The sequence below is a fragment of the Ambystoma mexicanum genome, chromosome 2q, assembly GCF_040938575.1.
Source record: "Ambystoma mexicanum isolate Mex_15411 chromosome 2q, UKY_AmexF1_1, whole genome shotgun sequence".
Classification (NCBI taxonomy): domain Eukaryota; kingdom Metazoa; phylum Chordata; class Amphibia; order Caudata; family Ambystomatidae; genus Ambystoma; species Ambystoma mexicanum.
This window is the reverse complement of record NC_090924.1, coordinates 250,218,584-250,243,214: the sequence shown is the minus strand read 5'-3', so window position 1 is coordinate 250,243,214 and position 24,631 is coordinate 250,218,584. Positions and strand designations below refer to the sequence as shown.

The 24,631-nt window shown below is 52.4% G+C and overlaps 1 protein-coding gene across 10 annotated transcripts in view; it reads left to right on the top strand.

Annotated features, from left to right (window-relative positions):
* SUN1 (Sad1 and UNC84 domain containing 1) overlaps positions 1-24,631 on the top strand; it is a 1,235,850-nt gene that overhangs the window by 235,843 nt on the left and 975,376 nt on the right. For all 10 annotated transcript variants that reach the window (XM_069647232.1, XM_069647226.1, XM_069647231.1 and 7 more), the window contains 2 exons: positions 21,506-21,532; positions 21,617-21,802. In XM_069647232.1, coding sequence (XP_069503333.1) covers positions 21,506-21,532; positions 21,617-21,802 — 213 coding nt within the window. The remainder of the gene's footprint in view (positions 1-21,505; positions 21,533-21,616; positions 21,803-24,631) is intronic.

Genomic DNA, 24,631 nt, shown 5'->3' with positions numbered 1-24,631 from the left:
AAGGTGCGACAGGAGCGTCGGAACCCTCCCCTAGGTCGAAGGAGAGACTCAGAAACACTCCTCCACCGTTAGGCCCACGAGAAGGTTTCCCCCGAGACAGGGGGATTTCCTCCACTTTGTGGGAGAGATCTCGACTTTCAGAGGAGGAAGAACACGTTTTTCCACCCCTAGACCCTTCTGGGTCCTCCCATTGGACCAGGGAGAGATTTGAGACCTGTATGGACAGGGTAGATACATTTGTGTCCTGACCTGACCACACCTAGCAGGCCAAGGGATGAATATCCTCAGGGCCCTCAAGCCAAGTTCCCAAGACTTTTGTACCCTCAGGATGAGGAAATCTACACATATGACCTCACTGAAGATGACCCTTATGTGGACACCCAGGAAGAAGACCAATTCATGGACCCTGGGAACTTGCAAGATCCTGTTGAGGGCCAGGGGGGGTAGACCTCGATACATATGAACCACAGCCATGGCAGTCTCCCTTGCCACCTGACCCTAAACTGTGGATTTGGCCTCCCCACAGACTACTCCTGTTAGGGAGTCTTCGCCTGTGGACTATCAGCTCACTTTTAATGCCATGCTACGCAAGGCTGTAGCACACTTTGAGATCGATACGGGGGAGACTACCCCCGAGATTGAATTTGTGGAAAAAATCATTAAAGAAAAGCCACCGACTAGCCAGGCCATTCCTCTCCTCTCCTCACCTCCATCAAAAGGCACCTTGTGTCCTCTGTCTACACCAGCCTCGGTCAGGGGTGTTAACCCACAGATCGAGAAGCTCTTCAGCCCCTCCCCCTCTGATCCTCTATATATTAGAGATCACTCAATCCCAGACTCTCTGGGGGTGTCCACCACCAGGAAGAGGGCGGGGGTTCCTGTATCCACCAGAGAAGCACCCCTTGATAAGGCTCTATGCACTTGGGAAGAGGGCTACGGCCTCAGCGGCTTTCGCTACATGTATTGCCAATAATACAACCTTGTTGGCCAGTTACGCTGATGCCCAGTGGGCCCTGTTACGCGAAGGCCTACAGGAAGTTCCTGAACCACTTCGCACCCGTCTTTTGGCCACGGTTACCGAAGGCACCCTAGTGAACCAAAGCATTATTAAGAACACCTTAGATGCTGCGGAAACGGCTGGGCGTTCCTTAGTCCAAGGCGTACTCCTCAAAAGACATGCATGGCTTAGAAACTCATGTTTCAAGCCAGAGACTCGGGCGTCCCTCATTAATAAACCCCTGGAGGACTCCAACTTGTTTGCAAATGCGGTGGATGACGCCGTGGAAACATGCAAAGAAGGAACATGAGACCTTAAAGACCTTGGACCAGATCACTAAGCCCTCCAACAGGTGCGTACATGGCAATAGAAGCCTTTTTCGTGGCCAACGCCAGCCTCACCAGTAGTATGCCTCAGGCAGCAACAGGTCCTCCCCTCAAGGAACCAGTAATTCTAACACGCAGTATGCCCAAAGAGGCCAACGTCGTGGCAAAGGAATGGGGCGGGGCCCTACTCCTAGAGGATCCCCGGCCGCTGCCACTAAATGACCCGAAGATCCGGGTCCCCTCCCATGCCTCCCCGGTCGGGGGCCAGTTAACATAGTTTCTTCAGGCATGGGAGGGAATTACCACAGACTGTTGGGTACTGTCAACAATAGCCCACGGCTACTTTGAGTTCATTCGGTCCATGACATTCAGACCTCCAAAGGGAAGATGTCTCACACCAGAATACCATCTCATCCTTCTTCAGGAAGTAGAATCGCTGCTGTAAAAAGTAGCCATAGAGGTCGTGCCTCTATCACAGGTAAAGGAGGTTATTTATTCAGTGTAGTTCCTTGTACCCAAAAAGGATCTAACCATGCACCCTGTATTAGATCTGCGCCCAGCGAACAAATTTGTAAAACCTCACATTTTGTATGGTGACTCTGCAGGAACTAATCCCCCTGCTCACACAGGTGGATTACATGGCAACACTGGACATGAAAGATGCATACTTTGATATTTTGATGTTGCCAGCGCACAGGAAATACCTAAGGTTCATGATAGAAGGCAGACACCAGTTCAAAATGCTACCCTTCGGCATTGCCACAGCGCCAGGGGTATTCACGAAAGTACTGGCAGTGGCAGCGGCTCATCTGCGCAGGTTGTCCATTGTGGTTTATCCTTACCTCGACGACTGGCTCAAAACCGGGGATTCTTTCGAAACATGCTTATTGAATACCCAAGACTATAGACCTCTTGTTCCACCTGGGCTTCTCCATCAACGAGAAGAAGTCAACTCTAGATCCCAGCCAGGTCAAGCAATTCCTAGGGGCTCTAATTCGAACAAACGACGGCCTCGTCTTCCCCTCCAACGATAGGGTCCAAAACATGCTGTTTCAGATCCCTCAATATGTAGCCGTTCGAGAGGTAACGGTACGCAAAGCCATGCGATTGCTGGGAATGAAGGCGTCATGTATTTACTTGTACTCCTCCGTCCCGTCCCCTTTCCTCCATCCTTATGGGACATTCCTCTGTCCTGTGGGACAGGACCAGAGCACTTTGTAAAAGCATCCAAAATTGTGCAAACATGTTAGTCCTTCCTCTCTTTCTACACGGGGCCTGGCACACGGCCGTAGCCCCCCCGCCCATCTCAGCTCCGCCCTGCACAGCACCCATCAGTCCTTTTCTCTGCTCGTTTGGGACTGGACGCGCTTGCATCTGTGGAAGATCTTTTTCCCTTTTTTTCCTCCTCTCTGGCTTTTGCTAGCGATCGTATACTAGTCTGTCGTTCAAACTACACTTTCCAGATTTTTAATCGTGTCACTGATCCTTCGCGAGGGCGGATCCCCATCCTCTTTGTTTAGAGCGTTTGGGTCCGGACCACCGTTGGGGACTCCTGTTTTTATTGCGATTCCCTTTCGGTCCGGGCACTTCAACGTCGATTGGAGCGGTGGGAGGTGTTTCGACGTACTCCTCCTTTGCATTTCCAATCTTTTATCGAAAAAAAAAAAAGAAACGCCCGGTAAATTCTTTACTTTTCAGAGCACCCCGGCTGGGAAACACCTTTCCGGGCTCTTCCTGGGCCGGGAGGAGCGTCAACCGCTCTGTCACCGGGGATTGCCCTGAGGTGCCTTCTGGGCCTAATAATTGTACCAGAGTTTTCTGAGGGTCTCTGTAAGGGGCCTGTGGATACCGGAGTACACTCGGAGGCCCCTCTTGTGGGGGATGCTTGTAGACCCAGTTCTACTAAGTCGCGGGGTACCGGAGCATGCTCTGAGGCCTCTTTATCGGATTCCCTCAAAAGTACCGGGGTGCGCCTCGAGGCGTTGGTTGGGCTTGGTGTTACTGAACGGATGTTCGAGGCCTACGCTAGTAAGGCTGTTACCGGACCTGGGTCTGAGGTCCCTCGTACAGAGGCTAAAGTAAGCAACATTTCTGAGAGGCCCGGCAAGGCCTTATCGGTGAAAGTTGTTTCTCACCGTTCCCGCTCTTGTGGCAACGCCAGAACTGTTGAGGGGGCAAGAAGTGGAAGTTCCTCCTTTACCGGCAGTGGCGAGGTCCTTCCTGTAAAGGCTAGTTTAGCTATTGGCATGTTCCAGAAACATTCCAGGCCTCATAGTACCGGCTCGGCCGAGGTTCCTTACGTAAAGGCTAAAATTATGACCCCTGACCCACCGACTGGGACCCCTGCCTCACTTCCTCACGTGCCGCAGTTCCCCTCAAGTGATGGCAAAATGGCAGCTGTTCCCACCACGACCACGACAGCCATTTTGGGCGCTTCACCTACAACGCCATCGGCCTCAGGTGTAGGAGTTGGTTCTGTGGGTGAACATAAAATTGCTTGTGCACATCTGTTTCGTCCAGTTTACGACTCGAACGCTCGGATGCCCTTTCCGCACAATGTCTAGTCGCTGTGGGTACGGCACCCTTGATTTTTGTGGACACTCCGGGGATGGGCCTGTGTGGCAACCCTCCCCTCTGCGTCCCTGGAATTATCCTCCTCATGAGGCCTCCTCCGGCAGCTCCAAAACAGTCTCCGGAGGACGCCTTTTTCAGTAAATTTCAGACGCTCATGCGTACCGACCCCATGAGAGAGTATTTAAAGGGTCTTTTTAGGTAGATATGCCCACCTGCGCCTCCGGCTCCACCCGCTCCCCTGGTGGCTCTGCCGGCGCCGCCCTTGCCTACGGTGCCTCCCCGACCCTTCCGCACTTGCCTCCATTGTCCCTCATGGACAAGGCAGTGCCTGACACAGTTCAGCAGGATCTTGACCTGTCGGATGATGCGCTGGGTGGTCAGGACAGCGAAGACTAGCACGCTCTATTAGAGCTTTTCATGACCGGGTACTGGACATGATGTGCCTATTGGATGTTGCAGTGCCCGAGACACCCGCTCCGCAGGAGGGTGTGCTTTCGGGGGCGTTCACCCGGTCTCCTTCGAAGCATACCGGCTTGTTCTTGCAGGAGGACGTTTTGGCCGAGGTCCATAGGGTCTGAGAAAAGCCACACTCTGGACTTTTCGTCAATAAGAAAATTGACGCGCGATACAGGCTAAATTCTTCGAAAGAGGTGGCCCTATCATCTTGTCCACCCCCCCTACTCCACAATGGTGGCTGCGGCCACTTTACAGTCCAGGCCTGCAGCATCCTCTTCTACGACGGCTACTCAGGTTCTGGGGAAGGAGGACAAGCTCCTCGACTCCCTTGGGAGGAAGATTTTCGCTAACTCGGCCTTGCAGCTCCGGCAGGCTAAGCAGAACTGGTGTTAGCGGGGGCGAATATGAAGATGTGGAAAGGTCTGTCGTAGTTCGAGGAGTTCATTCCAGTCGAGAAGATAGAAGACTTTAAGGCGGGTTTATCCGATGCCAGGGTCTTGGCCCAGGATCTACTTGAGGACACGGCTCATCACGTCGAAACTTGCTGGGAGTTGATTACTCTCTACAGGCGTGGTTGCATGCCACCAAGTTCTCAAAGGAGGCGCAGGACAAGGTGTTGGACATGCAGTTTGATGGTAAGGAGCTTTTCCATTCCACAACGGATGTGGAGCGCACCAAAATGAAGGACAGCACCCAGACAGCTTAGTCCTTGTCCATCCTGGTTAAAACTCCTTTTAGGACCCAGAGACCATTGATGTAAAGCCGGCCCTGCTCTGGTTTCAGGGGGTTTCTGGACCAGAAATCCCGCAGAGTGGATACCCCTTTGGGTAATTCCCGCTGGAGGCAGCAGTGGACTCGGTTTTTCTCCCACTCCTCAGGCTCCTACTCAGGTTCAGGTGGTAACACCACTGAAAAGCCTGCCAAATGAGGGTTCTCCGCTCGTACGAGACCCCTGTGGGAGGACGCATTGCGTCTCATTGGGAGGCATGGCAGACCATCACTGAGGACAGGTGGGTCTTGTCAGTTGCTCGGGCAGGCTTCTGCTTACCCTTACCAACTACCCCACCCTTCAACCCTCATTGCCAGCAGTCGGCTTTGTCCTCCCTAAAAGCCGAGGTTCAGAAGCTTCTGGACCTCAGAGCTGTGGAACCCATTCCCCTTGGGGAACAAGGGGAGGGCTTCTACTCCCGGGTGTTAACGGTGCCCAAACCCAACCAGGCTGGACTGCGCACCATCCTAGACCTTTCCCAGTTCAATCTTTTCCTACCCCAAGAGAAATTCAAGATCACGCCCGGCCAGATACTATCTTCCTTGCAGATGGGCGATTGGCTCAGCGAGGTGGACCTTCAGGATGCGTTCATGTATATTCTGATCTTGAATCCACAACAGAGATATCTGTTTCTCTGTGGGAGAGGAGCACTTCCAGTTTCGAGTACTTGCTTTTGGCCTCAGCTCAGCGCCGCGTGTCTTCAAGAAGATGTCGGTGATCGCGGCCTATCTTCGCCTGCAGGGTATCCATGTGTATCCGTCTTTGGACGACTGGCTTTTACGCAGCCCTTGCCCGTTGAAAGCAGCCTGCAATCTTCAGTGTCTCCTCCAGCTTCTGTTCCACCTCGGGCTGTCGGTGAACTGGCGGAAATCTTCCATGACGGTCTTGCATGACTTGATTTTCCTGGGTTTTCGCTGGAGCACGATCGACTGCAGAGTGTCCCTGACCGGGGACAGAATGGCGGATCTGTTGGCCACGTGTCGGATGTTTGCGCAGTCGGAGAGCATGTCGGTCTGGTGGTTCCAGTGGCTTCTTGGCCTCATTGCTTCGTGCCATTTGGCTCTTCCGCTTGCTCGTCTCAAGATGAGGCAGACTCAGATGGCTCTTCGGAGTTCTTGGCTTCAGGATCTGGATTCCGACTTCCATGAGAGCAGACCTGGACTGGTGGTCGTCTTTCAGCAACCTGTTGGTGGGGGCGGGTTTTCAGGTCCCAGCCCCTTTGGTGATGGTCACGACGGACTCCTCCCTTCTATGGTGGGGTGCAACGTTGGATCTTCAGGTCTCGGATCTTTGGTCGCCTCATGACGAGCTCCTCCACATAAATATGGAACTTCTGGCGATCTTTCTAGCGCTCAAGGTGTTCAGACCGATATGCCAACAAAGTGGTCCGTATCCGCACGGACAATGTGGGGTCTATGAATTTCATCAACAAGCAAGAGGGCACCAAGTCTCCCCCTCTCGTGGACCTGTCCATCCAGATTTGGGAGTGGGCGGTTCGTCATGGTGTCTGGCTACTTGCAGTACACATTCCGGGCCAGCTGAATGTCACGGCAGATGCCCTCAGTCGGCGGACGATGGTCCGCTACGAGTGGGAGCTGAAGGCAGAGGTGCTCTCATGGATTTTCCTGCGCTGGGGCACTCCGAAAGTGGACCTCTTTGCTACGGCGGTAAACAAAAAACTTCCTCTGTATGCCTCCAGAAACGGGCTGGGAGGCTCCTCTCTGGGGATGCTCTCGAGTTTCCATGGCACAGCATGAGGGCGTATGCCTTCCCGCCTCTGCCTCTGGTTCATGGGACGATTTGCAAACTGAAGAACACGGTGAACTGTTCCCTTCTACTCATAGCCCCGTGGTGGCTGGCCAGGTTTTGGTTCTCAGAACTTCAACACCTGTCGGTGTATCCGCCGATCGGGTTACCGGTGAGCCCCGATCTTCATCAGGGGGTGCAACAGCTGTGGCACCCCTCCCCACAATCGCTCAGCTTGGCGGCATGGTGCCTGAGTTCAGGTCTTTAGAAGATCTTAGCCTGTCAGTGGATAACATGCATATTATTCAGGCAGCCAGAAAACCCTCGAGTAGGTCCCAGTACAGAAGCAAATGGCTCAGGTTCTGTCATTGGTGTTTAAACAAGCATCTGGACCCAAGGGCGGCTACAATTGACACGGTACTGTCCGTTGTATCCCACCTAGCAGAGTCTGGAATTCACGTTCTGTCATGCAGAACTTAACTTTCGGCCTTTTCCGCCTACCTATCTACAGACCAATGCTCTTAATCTCTGTCTAATCCAGTGGTTAAGAGACATTTTGCAGGCTTGACGCTCCTTTATCCTCTGATTCGTAGTCCGCACCCGTCGTGGAATCTAAATGTGGTCCTGACGGCGTTGTGCCATAAACCTTTCGAAGCAATGGCCACGGTGGACCTCAAGCACCTGTCGTGGAAGGTGTCCTTTTTGGTTGCTGTTACTTCAGCAAGACGCGTGAGTGAGCTCCTGGCTTTGTCGGTGGAGCATCTCTTCTTGGTTTTTCACAAGGATAAGGTGGTCCTACGGACAAATCCTGCTTTTCAGCCGAAGGTGGTCTCTGATTTCCATCTGAACCAGTCATTCTCCCTACTGGTCTTTTTTTCCAAACCCCGCTTCAGAGGCGGAAAGGGTTCTGCATTGCCTGGATGTTAGAAGGACTAGTTCTATCTGGACAGAACATCCGAATTTAGGAGCTCTTCTCTGTTAGTGACTTTTGGTAATCCACAAGGTAAGCAGGCCTCTAAGGCGACTATCGCCTGATGGATCGCTGCCTGCATTACGGAGTCTTACACCGTCCAAGGACTGAAGCCTCCTAAAGGTATTCATGCACACCTGGTGCGGGGCAAGGCAGCCGCAGTTGCCTTTCAAAAATGTTCCCTGGGAGACCATCGCAAATGCGGCTACTTGGGCCTCCCCATCGGCTTTTTGTAAGCATTATTGTCTAGACCCGAGCTCAAGATCTGATGCTCAGTTTGGTCACGCTGTGCTGAAAAACCTGTTTCAGTAAGGGGTTTTTCCATCCACCCATAGTTCCTGTAAGGAGTGCTTGGGAATCTCCCATAAGTATGGAGGAAAGGGGACGGGACGTAGGAGTATAACCAGGTTACTCACCGTAGTGACCACCTTACGCCTAGACCATAGTCCACTTGCCTCCATATGCCTGACCTCCATCCCCTCTAATAAGGTCCCTCTGTTATTGCTAAAAGGTCTCTGACCTGGCGATAGAAATGGAGTGATGGGCGATGCGCGGGGCGGAGGCGAGATGGGCGGGGCTACGGCCACATGCTGGGCCCCGCGTAGAAATAGAGGAAGGACTAAAATGTTTGCAACATTTTTGATGCATTTACAAAGTGCTCCGGTCCCGTCCCACAGGATGGAGGAATGTCCAATAAGTATGGAGGAAAGGGGACTATGTACTAGGAGTAAGGTGGTCACTCCGGCGAGTAACCTGGTTAGTTCCTCACGAGCGCCTGCGCCTAATCCAAGAGTGGCTCAACAGCCAGTGGTGTCAGGCCAGCGGACAATGGGACAATATAGTAGTTCTCCAGCATGGGGTCTGGCATGGATTCACATGCTCATGAATATTGTCATGATGCCTGCTCCCGAGGAGCCAGGTCAGGCCCAGCGTCACCGGAAGCAGACTTCATACTCACCAAGCAGGACCCAGCAAACCCCTATAGGGGCTCTTTGGACCTTGGCCTGGCGCCTTTGGTGCCAGGCTCATAAAAGGCATCTGTCCTGGCGCCATAGGCGCCAGGCTCATCATGGCAGAACATATGGTAATGCTTGGGTGAACTCACCTGAGGCAGACCATGCTGCATACTCACCCGAGGCAGACCATGCTGACTGAAGCTCCAAGCCAACTAAGGCTGGGGAGGAACTATTTTCTTTCAGGAACTCTTTTCTTACTCGGGTGGGGCCAGTGGAAGAACACTCACCTGAAGCTCTTCCAAGGCGATTTAAACCACGCCCGGATGGCCACACGTGCTTCGCATTATTCTGCATCTGCAGCAGGACGCTCACCGACCTGCATCCTGGCTCCTGCCACGCCCGCCAGCACCTGGAACACCTGCAAGGAGACAAAGGCAAGCATTAGGACATTACCTACCTTCATCCAGCATCCGGATTCTTCACTCCATCGATCCTGCAAAAAAAAGTCAAGGGTTAGAAACGCATCTCATCGCTCGGCCGCATCCCAGCCCCTACGGAAAAGAAAGACAATAGTTAGAAGCGCTCCGCTTCTCACGCTGCCGCGCCGCTTCCACTTACCTTCACGTGGCGCCGGCAACCTTTTCAGCGCCCATAGGCGACATCGGTCGCATTCAAGACCTACGGAGAAAAAGGACAAAACAAGGTGAGCAACGAACTAATTGCAAAACGACAGATTACTCACCTTAAGTCTTACCTGAATTTTGTTGGGACCTCAGTTCCCTCTTCGGGTCGGAGCGGCTTTTCTGGCTTTTCCGTACCCCGGCCCCTATGGGGAAATAAGACGCACTCATTAAGGTGTCGGAGCAAACCGCTACGGCACACCTTCATTAAAAGTACTCGCCTGAGCTTACCTCGGCGAATCCATTCCTCCACACGGATTCCTCACCTAGTCCCTGAAAATTAAACAAAGGCCAAGGGACAAATAAGACTTGATCTTTTGAACTATATACTTACGGCAGCATTTTGGTAAAGGCAAGCAGACATCGAACCCTCGCCAAATCCGAGATCCAGTGAAGTAACTGGAAATCTACGCGCCCCTGCGTCAGAAGCAGGATGGAGAGCTCGTCCATACAGAAATTAAGGTGAGAGTCTGCGGAAGGCACAGCTAGGGTTCGAGGAGGGTGAGAAGGGGAAAAAGGGGGAATCTCACACACAATCTAGCAGACAGTTAACTCCCTTTTCCCATCTACAGAAGGATTATTCTACGGGCCAGACAGACGAGGTTTGGGGGTCCAGTCCAGTCCATCTTCCAAGCACTACGCTTTACCGTGGAAGAAGTTGCAGCAGTCCAGAACGGGTCGGCGCCTCTGTGGGAATCAGGTGAGCGTTACAAATATTCCCCGTCAGGCCGGGAATCCTCGGTATAGAAAAAATCAGTATCAGTTTTGTTTCTGATCTCTTTCTCAGTAGTAACCAATCACTGGTCTCTGGGTCATACTGCCCCCAGCCAATGACTGCCCTCTCCCTAAGCCCCGCCCCTGGCAGCCATCCTCAGATTTTTACCGCACGTTCAAGTGTTGGGAGTCCTCGTGCTGTAGCTCTCGAGCTTTTGCTGCGTTTTCACGCTTTTTTCAGGAGATTTTCTCATTTTTTCGGTTAGAGTCTCAAGCTCCACCGTTTCTACATCCGATCAACGGGGATCCGTTTCGGAGTTTCTACGCCCCTCAAGGGTGAAGATTTCGTCGAGTTACGCTTTTGGAGGATTCCAGAAGTTCCGAGGCCTACCCCCGACATGGCCCTGGAGAAAGGGAGCTCGACGCCTGGGAAGCTGTTCAGGACCTGCCCTGGATGCCAGCTTCAGAAAGTTTTTCAAGGACGACGAGCATTTGTTATGCCTCTACTGTCTCCATGAGGACAAGACGCACAAGGAAAACGACTGCGGGTTTTGTGGGAACATATCGGAGCGGACCATGAAGGATCGCCACCTCAGTCTCGCCAACTGGCTGGAAGGTAAGAGCCAGCCAGACGAGAAGAAGAAAAAGAAGTCCGAGCGGTCTTCTAAGTCCTTTGAGGGTGCCCCGGCGATGGGGGCCCAACGAAAGGCTAAGCACTGCGATTCCGCGGGCACCGGGAGCGCTGAACGGTCAGGCTCCTTGGCTGCCAGGCAGGGCGCATCCTCCCCGGCGCCATCAACCACGAGCCAACACTCTGGCTCGGGTAAGAGGAAGTCCGAGAACCCGGCGAAGCTTCTGGAGAGGCCCCGGTCGATCTCGAAGATTCCGGCAGAGGGGGAGCGAGGCTCGGACCCTCCCCCCAAGGTGAAGGCCCCAGGTGTACAGAAGGTGACGTTGGCCTTAATTCACCCTGCTAAGACCTCGATTGAGGATGTCGCCGCGGCCCTGGCTCAGCCTGTGGAGGCTACACCAGTGGAGGCGCCCTCAGGTACCAGAGTCTCCCTGCCACTGCGGAGGGAGTCATCTTTCAGGCCCATCGAGAAGACCCCCACGAAGTCCTCGTTGGAAAGGGTGGGGGAGGGGCTGGTGGCCATCGTGGATACGGACACGACCTCTGAAGAGGAGCTCATCCAAGTCGTGGAGGAGGCCCAGCCCATCGGGAGGGATCTCGACGAGGGCGACGGTGTCGCAGACGAGGCTCCTCAAGAGCCCTCGCTCCCATTGTTTCCAGCGCCGCAGGACACCTCAGCGGCCATTTTGTCAGCCATCCAGTCCTTATGCTTGGAGATAAGAACTAGGTTGCCCCTTCCCCCGACAGAGGTACCTGAGCCAGACCAGACGGGGGAGCCGGAGCCAGGACCTTTGGAGAGCCCACCACTTAAGAGGAGGAGGACGCATCCTAGGCCTCCTCTCCCGCCTCTGCGGCCTTCTCTGCCTTCCCCCTGGTCCACTACCCACGGGGATGATACAGGCATGGACACGACTACGACGGGTACGGATGACGATGGAGGCGACGACGGGACGTGTCCCCCGTCGCCCCCTGCCCGGGTGTCCCCGCCCGACGAGATTGAATCCTTCCATGCTATGATTTCCAGGGCATCGGAGCTCTTCCATCTCTGCCCCGAAGAAAAGAAGGAAGGGTTCCTTTACCAACAGCGCGGGGCTAAAAGGAAGACGGTCCTCGCCGTACCGCTTCTTGATGACATCTGGGATGAGGGGCTCGCCCTCCTCAAGAACCCTGCCATGGCTCCTGCAAAGAGGGACCAGTACGAGAAGTAGTACCGGGTCCCCGACGCTGCCCCCTTGTGCCTTAGGGCGCAACCTACCCCGGATTTGGTCGTTTCGGCGGCAGCCGAGAAGAAAGGGGGGGGGCATCGGCCTCGACTTCAACCTCCCAACCGGACGGCGAGGGTAGGAAGCTGGATGCGATGGGACGACGGGTCATCTCATCTGTAGAGACGACCATGAAGGCGGCCAACGCCCTGGCCATCGTAGCCCGCTACGACAGGGAGTTGTGGTTCAAGATCGCCCCTCTGTTGGACTTCCTTCCGGACGCCAAGAGGGCTGAGGCCCTGGAAATCTTACAGGAAGGTGAGATTGCCTCGGACCACGCCATTACTGTGGCTATGGACATCGCCGACACCGGTTTCCGTCAGTTGGGCGACAGCATTTTGCCTGAGACGACAAGGATGGCTCAAGGCGACGGATTCCCGCCAGGACGTACAGACCAAGGTTTTGGACATGCCCTTCGATGGGAACAACCTTTTTGGCAAGGCGGTTGATGAGTCCCTTCAGGCGATCAAGACGGACACGGAGACGGCCCGTGCACTGGGTGTGCTCCAACAGCGACGGCCGTCCTTTCGGAGCTCCGGAGGCCGACATAGTGCCTCCAAGGGAGCCGGCAGCAGCTCCTCTACGTACCGTCAAGATCGCCATCGCAGGAGGCCTACAGGGGATGCGGCAAGTCAGGTGGATCCCGCCGTCGTCGCCAAGGTGGTCAAGGAGGCAAAGCGGCCTCCAAGCAAGATTGAACCGACCGTCGGTTCGGGCCCCCGCCGAAGCACCCCGGTGGGAGGCCGGCTGACGAAGTTCGTCGGCGTGTGGGAGTCCATCTCCACCGACCGTTGGGTGCTGGACGCCCTGGCCCTGGGGCACGCCCTCGAGTTCCAGAAGAAGTGCCCCCGCATTCCTCCCGTGGCCAGGAAGGAAAATCACGTCCCTCAACTGCTGTCGGAAGTAAGGGCGATGCTCAGGAAAGGTGCCATCGAGCTTGTTCCAAAGAGGCTTCGGGGCTCTGGAGTTTACTCGAGATACTTCCTCGTAAAGAAGATAGGAGGATGGCGTCCCATCCTGGACCTGCGACGACTGAACAAATACATCAAGGCACAGAAGTTCCGGATGGTCACCCTCCAGCACGTGCTGGGACAGCTGGAGGAGGGTGATTTCCTGTCGTCGTTTGACTTGGAGGATGCATACTTCCACATCCCTATTCTAGAGAGACGCCGAAAGTTCCTCAGGTTCGTGGTCAAAGGGCGGCACTACCAGTTCAAGGCCCTCCCGTTCGGATTAAAATCGGCGCCCAGGGTGTTCACCAAGCGCCTAGCAGGGGATCCACGTCTACCCCTACATGGACGACTGGCTCATACGCGCAAGGACAAGGGAGCTCGCCGTGGAACACACTGCGAAGACCGTCCAGCTGCTCACGGACCTGGGGTTCTCCATCAACTTTCCAAAATCCCACCTGGTCCCGTCACAAGTCGCCCTGTTTCTGGGAGCACAGCTCGACACAGTGGCGCGGCGGGCCTCACCGTCGGAGGAAAGGATAAGGACCATCCTGGGAAAGGTGCAACGTCTGCTGGCCACGGACGTGGCCAGAGTGAGGTCTATCAAGTCCATCCTCGGAATGATGTCCTCCTGCATTTATCTGGTGCACCACTGCAGACTTCGGATGCGGCCCTTGCAAGAATTCCTCGACGCCCACTGGATCCAGCTGACGGGCAGCTTCGAGGACAGGATCCCGCTCGACGAAGCGTTCCGTCAGGCGATACGATGGTGGGGTATCCGCTCTCATCTGACGGCGGGAACAGGTTTCCTAGCCCCGGCCCACCAGGTGATGGTGACGACAGATGCCTCCCTGGAAGGTTGCGGAGCACACACCGGGGGGGGTCTCTCCACGCGAGAGGCCTTTGGCTCCCGGGGGAGAAGACACTCCACATCAACATCTTGGAGCTCCGTGCAGTGTTCTGGGCCCTCCGGTCCTTCCTTCCGTCCCTCAAGGGCAAGGTGGTGAGGATCTTCACCGACAACACCACCACGATGTTTTACATTCAGAAGCAGGGCGGAACCAGATCCTCTGCCCTATCCAAGGAAGCCCAGGATCTGTGGCATTGGGCCGTCGCCCAAGGGATGTTTCTGGTACCTTTTCATCTGGCAGGGATAAAAAACACCATCGCCGACTCACTCAGCAGAGAGCTGCGCTCGTGTCACGAGTGGGAACTGCGCCAGGATCAAGTGGACCGACTCTTCCGACGATGGGGCGAACCCCAGACCGATGTCTTCTCGACGGTGGCAAACTCCAAGTGCCAGAGGTTCGCCAGCAGGTTTCCCCAACCGAGGAGCATGGGCGATGCTTTCTCGTTCCCTTGGGACGGCTTGTTCCTTTATGCGTTCCCGCCGTTGCTAGTCCGGCTCGTCAACCAGCTCAAGAGGCCCCGGTGCAGGATGATCCTCGTCGCACTGGCGTGGCCGAGGCACATCTCGTTCCCGGACCTTCTGGATTTGTCAGCGTCCACACCAGTCAAGCTGCTGACGGACGCGGATCTTCTCTCCAGAGAAGGAGGCGCCATTCTTCATCACGAACCAGAGCGCTGAACTTGCAGGCCTGGCTCCTGCAGCACTAGAGTTTGGAGGATACGACATCCCGGCCGACTGCAGAGAGGTTCTTGCGAAGGCCAGGGCATCCTCAACTCTCAAGTGCTACGGACACAAATGGAAGAGGTTCTCTGTCTGGTGCCGTGCACAGAAGATAAACCCTCTGCGGATTACGGCCCCCTCAAGTATTGCTGTACCTATTGTCTTTGGCCAAGGCTGGCCTATCTCACGCTTCCATCAAGGTACATCTGGCTGCCGTCTCACGTTACACCAGAACTACAGGACGGGCGTCCTTGTGGTCTCATCGACTGGTGAAGGAATCTATGAAAGGACTGTTGCGAACATTCCCGCCGGTGAAGGCCCCCGCCCCGGCGTGGGAGCTCAACGTGGTGCTGACTAGGCTCATGGGGGCCCCATTCGAGCCTATGCATTCAGTGCCGTTGAAGTTTCTGTCGTTGAAGACAGCATTCCTCGTGGCCATCACCTCTGCACGACGAGTAGGAGAGATCCAGGCCCTGTCTTGCAAGCCTCCATACTTGACTTTTCACGACACGAGGGTGATGCTGAGGACGCACCCCTCCTTCATGCACAAGGTGCCGTCGGACTTCCACCTCAACGAGCTCTTGGTGTTGCCAGTTTTCGTCCCGTCGCCGGCTGAGAGGACTCTGCACTCGCTGGATGTAGCTAGAGCGCTGAAGTTCTACGTGGACCGCACAAAGAGTTTTCGGAAGACATCACAGCCGTTTGTGAACTTTGGACCTGTGAATCAAGGGAAGGCTCTCTCGAAGACTTCCATTTCTAGATGGCTCTCCGGCTGCATCATGCACTGTCCACGGTTGGGAAACCGACCGTTGCCAGGCCGTCCGAGGGCCCATTCGACCAGAGCGATTGCTGCTACTACGGCGTTCCTGTCTGGTGTGCCCCTGCTCGACATCTGCAGGGCTGCTACGTGGAGGTCGACGTGCACCTTCACGAGATTCTACTGCGTCAACCGGGATTTCAGGGAGGAGTCCAGAGTCGGCCAGGCAGTGCTGCGCAACCTGTTCGCCTAAGGTGATCCTGGTGAGGAGGTAAGAGTTGCTTAATGTTGAGTTGTTGTATTGCTTGATATTGAGCCTTTTGCCACCTCCCGTGGTTGTGCATGTGTATACTGCTATGTATTCTTATGTTCATGAGCTTGTGAATCCATGCCAGACCCCATGCTGGAGAAGGAACAAGTTACTTACCTGTAACTGTTGTTCTCCAGAATGGGTCTGGCATGGATTCACATGCAAACCCTCCCGCCTACCCCTCTGCGGCTCTTCACTTGGTCATTCTGCCACTTCACGTGCTACCAAATCAGAGGATAGCTGCCAGGGGCGGGGCTTAGGGAGAGGGCAATCATTGGCTGGGGGCAGTATGACCCAGAGATCAGTGATTCGTTACTACTGAGAAACACAGATCAGAAACAAAACTGATACTGATTTTTTTCTATACCGAGGATTCCCGGCCTGACGACGGGGAATATGCATGAGCATGTGAATCCATGCCAGACCCATGCTGGAGAACAGAGACAGGTAAGTAACTTGTTCCTTGTCTCGCAAGCCCTGATTCTCTCGCCACGGTGGTGGTCGAGGGAGAACCTCATGAAGGGGACTCCTTCACCACCCCCGCAGTGGAAGCCACACTAACCACAGACGCATCCCTCACAGGATGGGGGGCTCTCCTGTCCCATCAGACTGCGCACAGAGTTTGGACTTCAAGTGTGGCTTCCAACCATATAAACCTTCTGGAATTGTTGGCGGTCTTCAAAGCACTGAAGGCCTTCCAGACACATCTACAACGAAAGACAGTGCTGATCCTCACGGACAGCACCACGGCCATGTATTACCTGAACAAGCAAGGGGGCACTCACACTCCAGGTCTGTCCAAGCTGTCACAGAACATCTGGAAGTGGGCTCTCAAACACATGTTCCTGTTATCGCAACATGTACCAGGGGAACTCAATCTGCTGGCAGGCAGACTCAGCAGAGACTTCCCTCTACCCTCAGAGTACGAATGGCAATTGCACAAAGACATCGTCTCCAACGTTTTCGCAGAATGGGGCTTCCCAGAGATCGACTTGTTCGCAACTGTGGAGAACGCCCAATGCCAAGATTACACCTCCAGGTACCCCCAGAACCGTTCAAAGGGAAACAGACTCTGGATAACATGGTCAGGGAAATGTGTCTACGCTTCCCCCCCCCCCCCCCCCGATTTCCCCTTCTCAACAAGATAGTGCACCTGTTGCACCAGGAACCAGTTGCAATGATACTGGTGGCCCCCATGTGGGCCCGCCAACCCTGGTTCGCTCATATGATGGAGATGTCACTATCTCCTCCGGTGAAACTACCATGCCTGTACAACATGTTGTCGCAGGACAAGGGCCTGACGCTGCACCCATGCCCACAGATCCTGAACTTGGCAGCCTGGCTCCTGAGGTCATAGAATTTGGACATTTACAGTTCCCTCAGAGAAGCATGACATTCTCAGGGAAGCAAGGAAACCGAACACTCGTTACTGCTACTCTAGTAAATGGAAACGGTTTGCCATCTGGTGTAACTCAAGGAGCGTCAACCCCGTTGACTGCTCTCCCACACATATTGTTTTATACCTGACTCACCTGCTGGACTCAGGTTTAGTCTTTAATTCAATTAAAGTTCACCTAGCTGCCCTCTCCGCCTACACTGTCATAACATAAGGTGTCATGGTGGAAGGTTCCAGTTATTAAAGCCTTCATGGAGGGAGTGAAAAGAATTCACCCTCCTGTATCTAACCCAGCTCCCGGATGGGACCTGAATGTCGTGTTACCCAGGCTAATGGGCTCCCCCTTCGAGCCCATGCATAAATGGAGCCCTAAGGATCTCACTCTTAAGATGACTTTCTTGATAGCCATCACCTCGATTAGCAGAGTGAGTGAACTACAGGCGCTCTCAATCTCAGACCCCTTTGTAACTGTTCACAAAGATAAGGTGGTTCTACGCACGCACCCTAGGTTTGCACCTAAATTCATTTCAAAGTTCCATGTCAACCAGTCAATAGAACTACCAACGTTCTTTCAAAACCCATCAAACTTGGGAGAGAAGAGCCTGCACACACTTGATGTGCGCAGGGCGGTCATGTTTTATATGGAAAGAACTCGATCACTAAGAAAGGCCAATCAGTTCTTTGTCTCAGTGGCGGCAGGAAGAGAAAGAGATGCAGTTTTCAAATCCACTATATCTGGATGGATTGTCCAGTGCATCACTCTGTTTGTCTCTTGCTAAGAGAGAACTGCCCTTCAAGCCTAGAGCACATTCTACTCGAGGCACCAGGGCATCCATAGCATTCATTGCAAATGTTCCCCTTGATTCCATTTGCGAAGCGGCAACCTGGAGTTCTGTACACACCTTTACAAAACACTATTGTCTAGATGCCCATTCTAGATCTGATTCCCAGGTGGGACAAGCAGTACTAAGACATCTTTTCTCTACTGTTCCTTCTCACAACCCACCTCCAACTCTGGGTACTGCTCGCTAGTCTATGCGCAGCATGTGATTCTAAGCAGATTAACAAATATCAGAAGATATGCATTACTTAACGTAAAAGCATTTCTGATTATATCTGCTTAGATTCACATGCGCCCACCCTTCCTCCCTGCTCGGATGGAAGGAACATAGACGTCCTATTACTTTTCTCTTTTCTGTACTCACTCACGTTGGTCATAAGGCTCCCTCATGAAAGAAAAAATACAATTTGAGAGACCTTGTCGAGTGAGGGATTTTGGGTACAATGCACGTCACTATAGGGATAGTGTTAGACATGCCTATGCCGACGTCCCCTTACGGTCCCCGAAAGACAAGATGCAATACTCCGCTGTGACCACTGGATGTCGGACTATATGCACAGCATGTGAATCTAAGCAGATCCAATCATCAGAAATGCTTTTATGGTAAGTAATGCATGTCATCTACGCCATATTGGCATGCCCTATGCAGCTCCATTACATTTCCCTGCTACGTTCACCGCAAATCAGGAATTTCTAGTATGGCGCTGATTCACTTATCCTGCCCGCCTCGCTTCGATCCATCCGCGTCGTCCGGGCAACCTTGGGTATTCAGCCAGTTCGTTGCCTTCTCTGGGTCTTCGAAGAAGTGTGCTTTGCCCTTGTGTAAGATCTTCAGCTTCGCAGGATATAACAGCATATATTTGAATCCTGCCGCCCTCACTCGTCTTTTCTCTGCAATATAACTAAAGCGTTATCTCTGCACCAACATGGTGTAGTCAGGGTACACTGTGACTGTCGCCGCCGCTCGGGTTATTGTTCCGCCTTTTAGAAAAAATTCCAGTATCTTTTCCCTGTCCCTGTAGTTTAACATTTTTGCAATGATCGCTCGTGGGGGAGCTCCCGGTTGCGGCCTCCTCGCTAAGGCCCTATGTGCCCGTTCGATCGCAAACCCTTGGTAGAGCTTGCCAGCCCCTATTTCTGGGATCAGCATATTTTCCACATACTCTGTGGTCTGTTCCTTCTCCTTTTGGTAGTCCCACCACGCAGACGTTGTTGCGGCTCACGCGCCCTTCTGCCTCCTCCGCTCGGTTTTCCAAATTGCGCACTTGTTTCAATATATGGACCTCCTTGGCGTTGGTAGTGCCGACCTCTGGATTGTTTTTCACAATGCTCTCGAGAATGCTTGTGCGCTCCGCTAGCGCCATAACGTCTTGTCTCAGAATGTTTACATCCACGCCCACTGCATCGATCTTGAATTCCAGTGCCGCTTTGAAATTGGCTATCGTGGTGGTCCATGAGGATTTCATTTCCGTGATAGCCAATAGGATCAGATGGTCTTCCCGTGGCGGGGCTGACTAGTCCTGCGGGCCAGTTTTCGCTTGTGCTGCTGTGGTCGGGGATTGCAGTGGTTTAGTAAAGATGTCCATCGTTGGTTGCTTTGCTTTGGCCTTGCCACCCTTTTGCGCCATTGTCTGTTGCCTGCCGGTTGGCTTTTTGTTGCGCAATCTTATGCCCTTGCTGCAGTGTTATCCCTTTGTTAGGCCGCAGTCGTCCTACTGCTAGTCTTTGAAATGTCCGGTGGAACAATTTCCTGGTTTTTGTTAGTTCTGTCCCTCTTCTAGGGAGAGGGGGGTTCCACTTTGTGTGATGATCTGCCTCTCATTTCTGCTAGCCCTCTGGCCTGTGCCGTCTTTTGGGGGGCCCCAGTGGGAGCTCTCTGATGATTTTCGTCCGGTTTCTTCCAGTTTTTTGCCATGCCCACCGGGCGCGCCTCCAGTGCGCTTTCAGTGACCTCGCTGTGTATTGCGACAGTGCTGCTTGCTCAGGGGTGACTGCTCAGTGGAGCCTCCAGGTTGCTCCTGCGCCTGATCTGCCTGGCAGCCCCCATCTGGTTCAAGAATCTCCAGCCTAGCTCCCTTCCTTTTGGCCGTGGCCCTCCAGGACTTGATTGTGCCTTCTGCTGTTGATGACCGGGCCTTTGGTGCTGCTCTCCTATGCGCGCCTGGACACACGCAGGGTTTGGTTCTGAGGGGGGGCCCTCTTCTACGGCCCTCTCCCTTCCTCCAGAATTATCAGCCTCCCTTGCTTCCGTGGCTGCTGTGCCATTGGCTGTATCATGCCCTTTCTGGGCTCTCAGTATCACCCGTTGCCTGCAGTTCCCAGGGCTGGTCGTCACCACCCTGTCTCAGATCACACTATGTTCGGCTCCTCTAGGGGTTTACTGGCACGCGTCCCTGGCACGAGCCAGCACTTTACTTACTCTGGGGGGCTTCCGTGCGCCCGTGTCCCTTGCCGCACTGCTAGGTTGGCTGTGAGCAGGGCTCATCGCCGGCACATCCCGTTCCCTATCTCTCAGCCTTCCCGGGCTGTGCGCTGCAACAATGTTCATCTTCATGTACACCCGGCTTGCCACAATGTAATCACTCGGGCTTGCCATGCATGCATCTGTCAGGGGCAGTCTGCTCTCACTCCGTGGGCGCTGCGGCATTTAGGCAATCTGCTTAATCCTCTATAGGGTGCGTCGCAAGCACTGTATCCCTTTGTGTCTGCGGGTCCACCATCTTGTTGTTTAATCTCAGGATCTCTGTTTCGAGGCGGTATCTCCTTTATATATTCCGTTCGTTCCAGGCCACCAGGGGCTCAATGTGTGCTCCGATCTCCATGAACCTAAATATTTCCTCTTGTTGTGGTTTTTGCACATCGCGTGCGACAGGATCACTGTAGGATGTTCGGGAGCCCACCGGGATCGCAGCCTACTCCATGGCTGGCACACCCTCCCTAGTCTGATCGTTGGTTTTGTTCCTGTCACCCCCCCACCCCCCTTAGTCTTGCAGAACCTTGAATCACATTTGATACATGGGCGCTTTATAAATACACAATTACTGTTTTAAAATAACAGTGGATTACTACCCAAGTACGCATTTGATGCCTTAACACCTACACTCCTAGAGGAAAATATTTCTTTTATACATGGGCTCCGACTGTGGTGCACTTGTTGTACTCCCATTTGGTGCAGCCTTCCATATTTAGGTTTGAAGATTGCCTAAACTCCTTTTGAATCCTAAATTACGAAGTCAAAATGCATTAGATCGAAATCACCATGAACAGTTTGTTGGTTTACTGCTGTGTCCTTGAGTACACATTGCAAAGGTTTCCATAACTGATTAGGAAACATAATTTGCACCAATTACCATAGTTACTGGTAACAAATGGTTTGCTTGTTTGTATAGAATTGAGGTGGCTAATTACTTTTTTCATGGCTGGCTTATTGCTTGCAACTTGAATCTGTAGCCCTTGTTACTAGCATTCAGTGGCATCCATGTTATACAAGTATTGCGCAAGAAATATATTTGTTAGTCCTAAATGTATTTTGTTTTTCAGGTCTTGATGACGATGGAGATCTAAGAGGTACTGTGAGCAACAAATATTGAAAATATTACGTGTTGAAAGTTGCTGGTTTAAAAACTCATGCTGTTTCCTTTGTTTTATCAGTTGGGGAATCCACAATGATTCAGGCAAATGGTGGCCTCAGTACAGCAGAAACTCAGACTACTCTGGACAACGGTTACACTTGCAACGATTGCAGTATGCTTTCTGAACAAAAAGACACCCTTGCGGCATACAGCACTCAGACATCAACCGTGTACTCAAGAGACAGAAGTCATAAACAGAAGTCTGGTAAGTGCTTTTTCGATAGTTTTCTAGCTTGCGCAGAGGGTGACATGAGTTATTGGGATCTCTCAACTGCATACGGAACATCATAATGAGCTTGACTGTTTTGACACAGGAAACCAGGGAAGTAAGCTCCTTTATCTGCCTTCAAAAGTTCTCTGGTTGAGTTAGAAGTTTCAGAATTCATTGGGAGCAAAAAGCTCATTTGGCTGCACAACCTTCAGTGAGAGTTGACTTTTTTTTTTTAACAGACTGAGCATCCACATCCTAAATGTAATGACCGATGCTTTCCTAACGGGGCAAGATTTTCTGGAACTGAGTTCATAATAGAAAATGGGGTGGATGCAGATTTTATGGCTTGAGGCCAAAGGGAAGATTTCAAACCTGTTGGCTGATCAACAGGCGGTGGAACCTGTTAAATGATAAAAGAAATACCATTTTTTTTATTTGGACCTTTTTAAGGTGCTCCGTTCGTTGTCTCTTTCCAGAGATTGAGTTTCAAAATGCTAATTGAGACAGAATAAAATGGCAGGATCTGCTTAGTACCTTGGATAAAAAGACTGAATTCCACAGATGGGAATTTAGTCCAAAGAGAAAATTGAATAGCCAGTTGGGTTTCCCCCTTAATGAAAAAGGGTAGAACTGAAGATGTGATGCGGTCCAGGGTGGAGATGGATGATTTTGCCTCTTCTATAGGTAGGACAGAACACCAGCTGCGTAAACAAGAGGGGTGGGTGTGGGAATCCCATATGAAATATCAAAATAGTCCAGTTGATGCTAGATTTCCTCTGTAAGGTGCACAGAGGTGAATAATTAGCCAGAGAACGATAAACAAGCAAAAAGCCGGAGAAATTACAAGTCACCAGAGTAAAAAGAGATTCTATGCTTGTCTGGGGAGAGCAGGGCAATTGCTTAAAGTAAAGGGGAGACATAACTATGACGGGTTTTCTCCACGGCCGAGAAGTGATGATGCAATTTATTGTTGCTTGTGTGGATTGCATGAGAGTGTAACGAAGGAAGGCTTGTTTCTGTTTCCACAAGGGAGATTGATGACCTAATCCTTTTAAACAGTTGACATAATTCATAGGAGTCCTTGTATGTCAATTTGCCCTTTACAGTTTCTAAGAGAAAAATATGTACACAATTTATTATAATCTGATAAATCGTCCACTGCACTAAAATATTGTGGCACTATTTTGGGCCCAATTCATCTGATACAAGTCAAACACAGCTTTTGACAAGGAGCCACCTGGCGGCAAAGTGATATTAAATGTGGGTTCAAGCCCACTCACCTTCATGTGCTAGCCCTGGCCACAACCTCACTGCTAGGCGACAAGTGAGATATAGGCATCCTTTGAAGAAAATAGGCTTTCTGGCCCTTGTTCCCTATGAAGGGGATGGATGTGTTTGAATTCTGCTCCAGCAGTCGATGTTTTATAGCCACATGCTTGGAATGTTCCCTGTCGTTAGGCTTGACGTCCTACTTAACACTTGGCACACTGGTAAATTAAAAAATGCAACCAGTGGCACGTTCAGATTTGTACCACAAGGTGTGCTGTGAGGAGCCCCATCTACATTCTGCCGATTTTATTCAAGTTTGTTATCTAGATTTATCACAAGATTGTCCACTCTTGCAATTCAAGGCATTATCGACAGATAACTTATTTATCTAGTTAGTTTATCACCTTATTTTTTTAAGCATATTTTATTAAGCATTTGTTAGGCGCGCTTATAAATCAAAATTGTTTCAAAGCACCAAAAGGCTAAATGGGAAGAGAACAGGGGAAAACAATGGAAAAAACAGTCAAATACATTTGTGGTCCTACTAGGCTTTGTGGCATTCAGCCGTGCAAGTGCAGTGAGAAGTGCAGGAGAGAGGAGCAAAGAAGTGGACATGTGCTTATGGAGGGCCCGCAAGGGAAGTACAGTGGGGGTTCTGGGGTGGGGTAGGATGCTGGCATCTACTGCGAAGAAGTGCTTGGAATCCTTTGAGATCACAGCAACAGTGGGGTGATTAGAAGGGAACAAGGTAGAGCACAGCAGTGTTTTAAGCAGTTACCAGAACTTAAGGCGGTCCGGCTCAAGTCTGAGAGGGGTAGGGAGGCTGTTCCAAAGGAAGGCGCCAGCCGAGGAGAGCCCCCCCCCCCAACTCGGTTCCTGCATCCGCAAAGTACAGCCAGTCAGGGAAGGTCTTCCAGTGGAGTTTCTCTCCGGATTAGTTGGTCCCACTAACCAAAGGGAAGAAGTCATCCCTTCCAGAGCTTCTCTTGTCGATCAGAATGAGGAATTAAAGTACAGCAGCAGGGCTTCACCGGGCAGTTCAAAGGTCCGGGAGGATGCAGCAAGCTTCGTTCATGGTTTCTTCGTCTGGTAGTTCCTCAGCGGTCGACTGCCTCTAGTTCCAACACCCTTTCCTGTTAAAAAAAAAAATCTCTTTATTGGTTTAACATGTTAAACATTTCTTATTCCCCCCACTACACCCTTGGGGGTTCGGCAGACTCTCACAGGACAACTGTCAGGTTCCGTTAGTACAGGTCCAGAGGTTTTAGCCCTTGGGGTCATCATTGGGCCCTAAAGTCGTCCTTCAGGAAGGCCAAAGTCGTCCATAGCATATGTGGCCTGTTCTAGCGCCACCAACTCCCATACCTTACGCAGCCACTCTTGTACCAATGGGAATTTCGGCCCCTTCCATCTTTGGCCGATGAGGGTAATTGCAGCCAATGTAAATACCACCTTGCCTTCTCCCGGCCCCTACTTTCCCCCTCTTCCCCACCCAGCCGCCTCCCTGAATGCTTGAGCTTGTGCCTGTAACACCTCCCTCCAGAACGGCTTGAT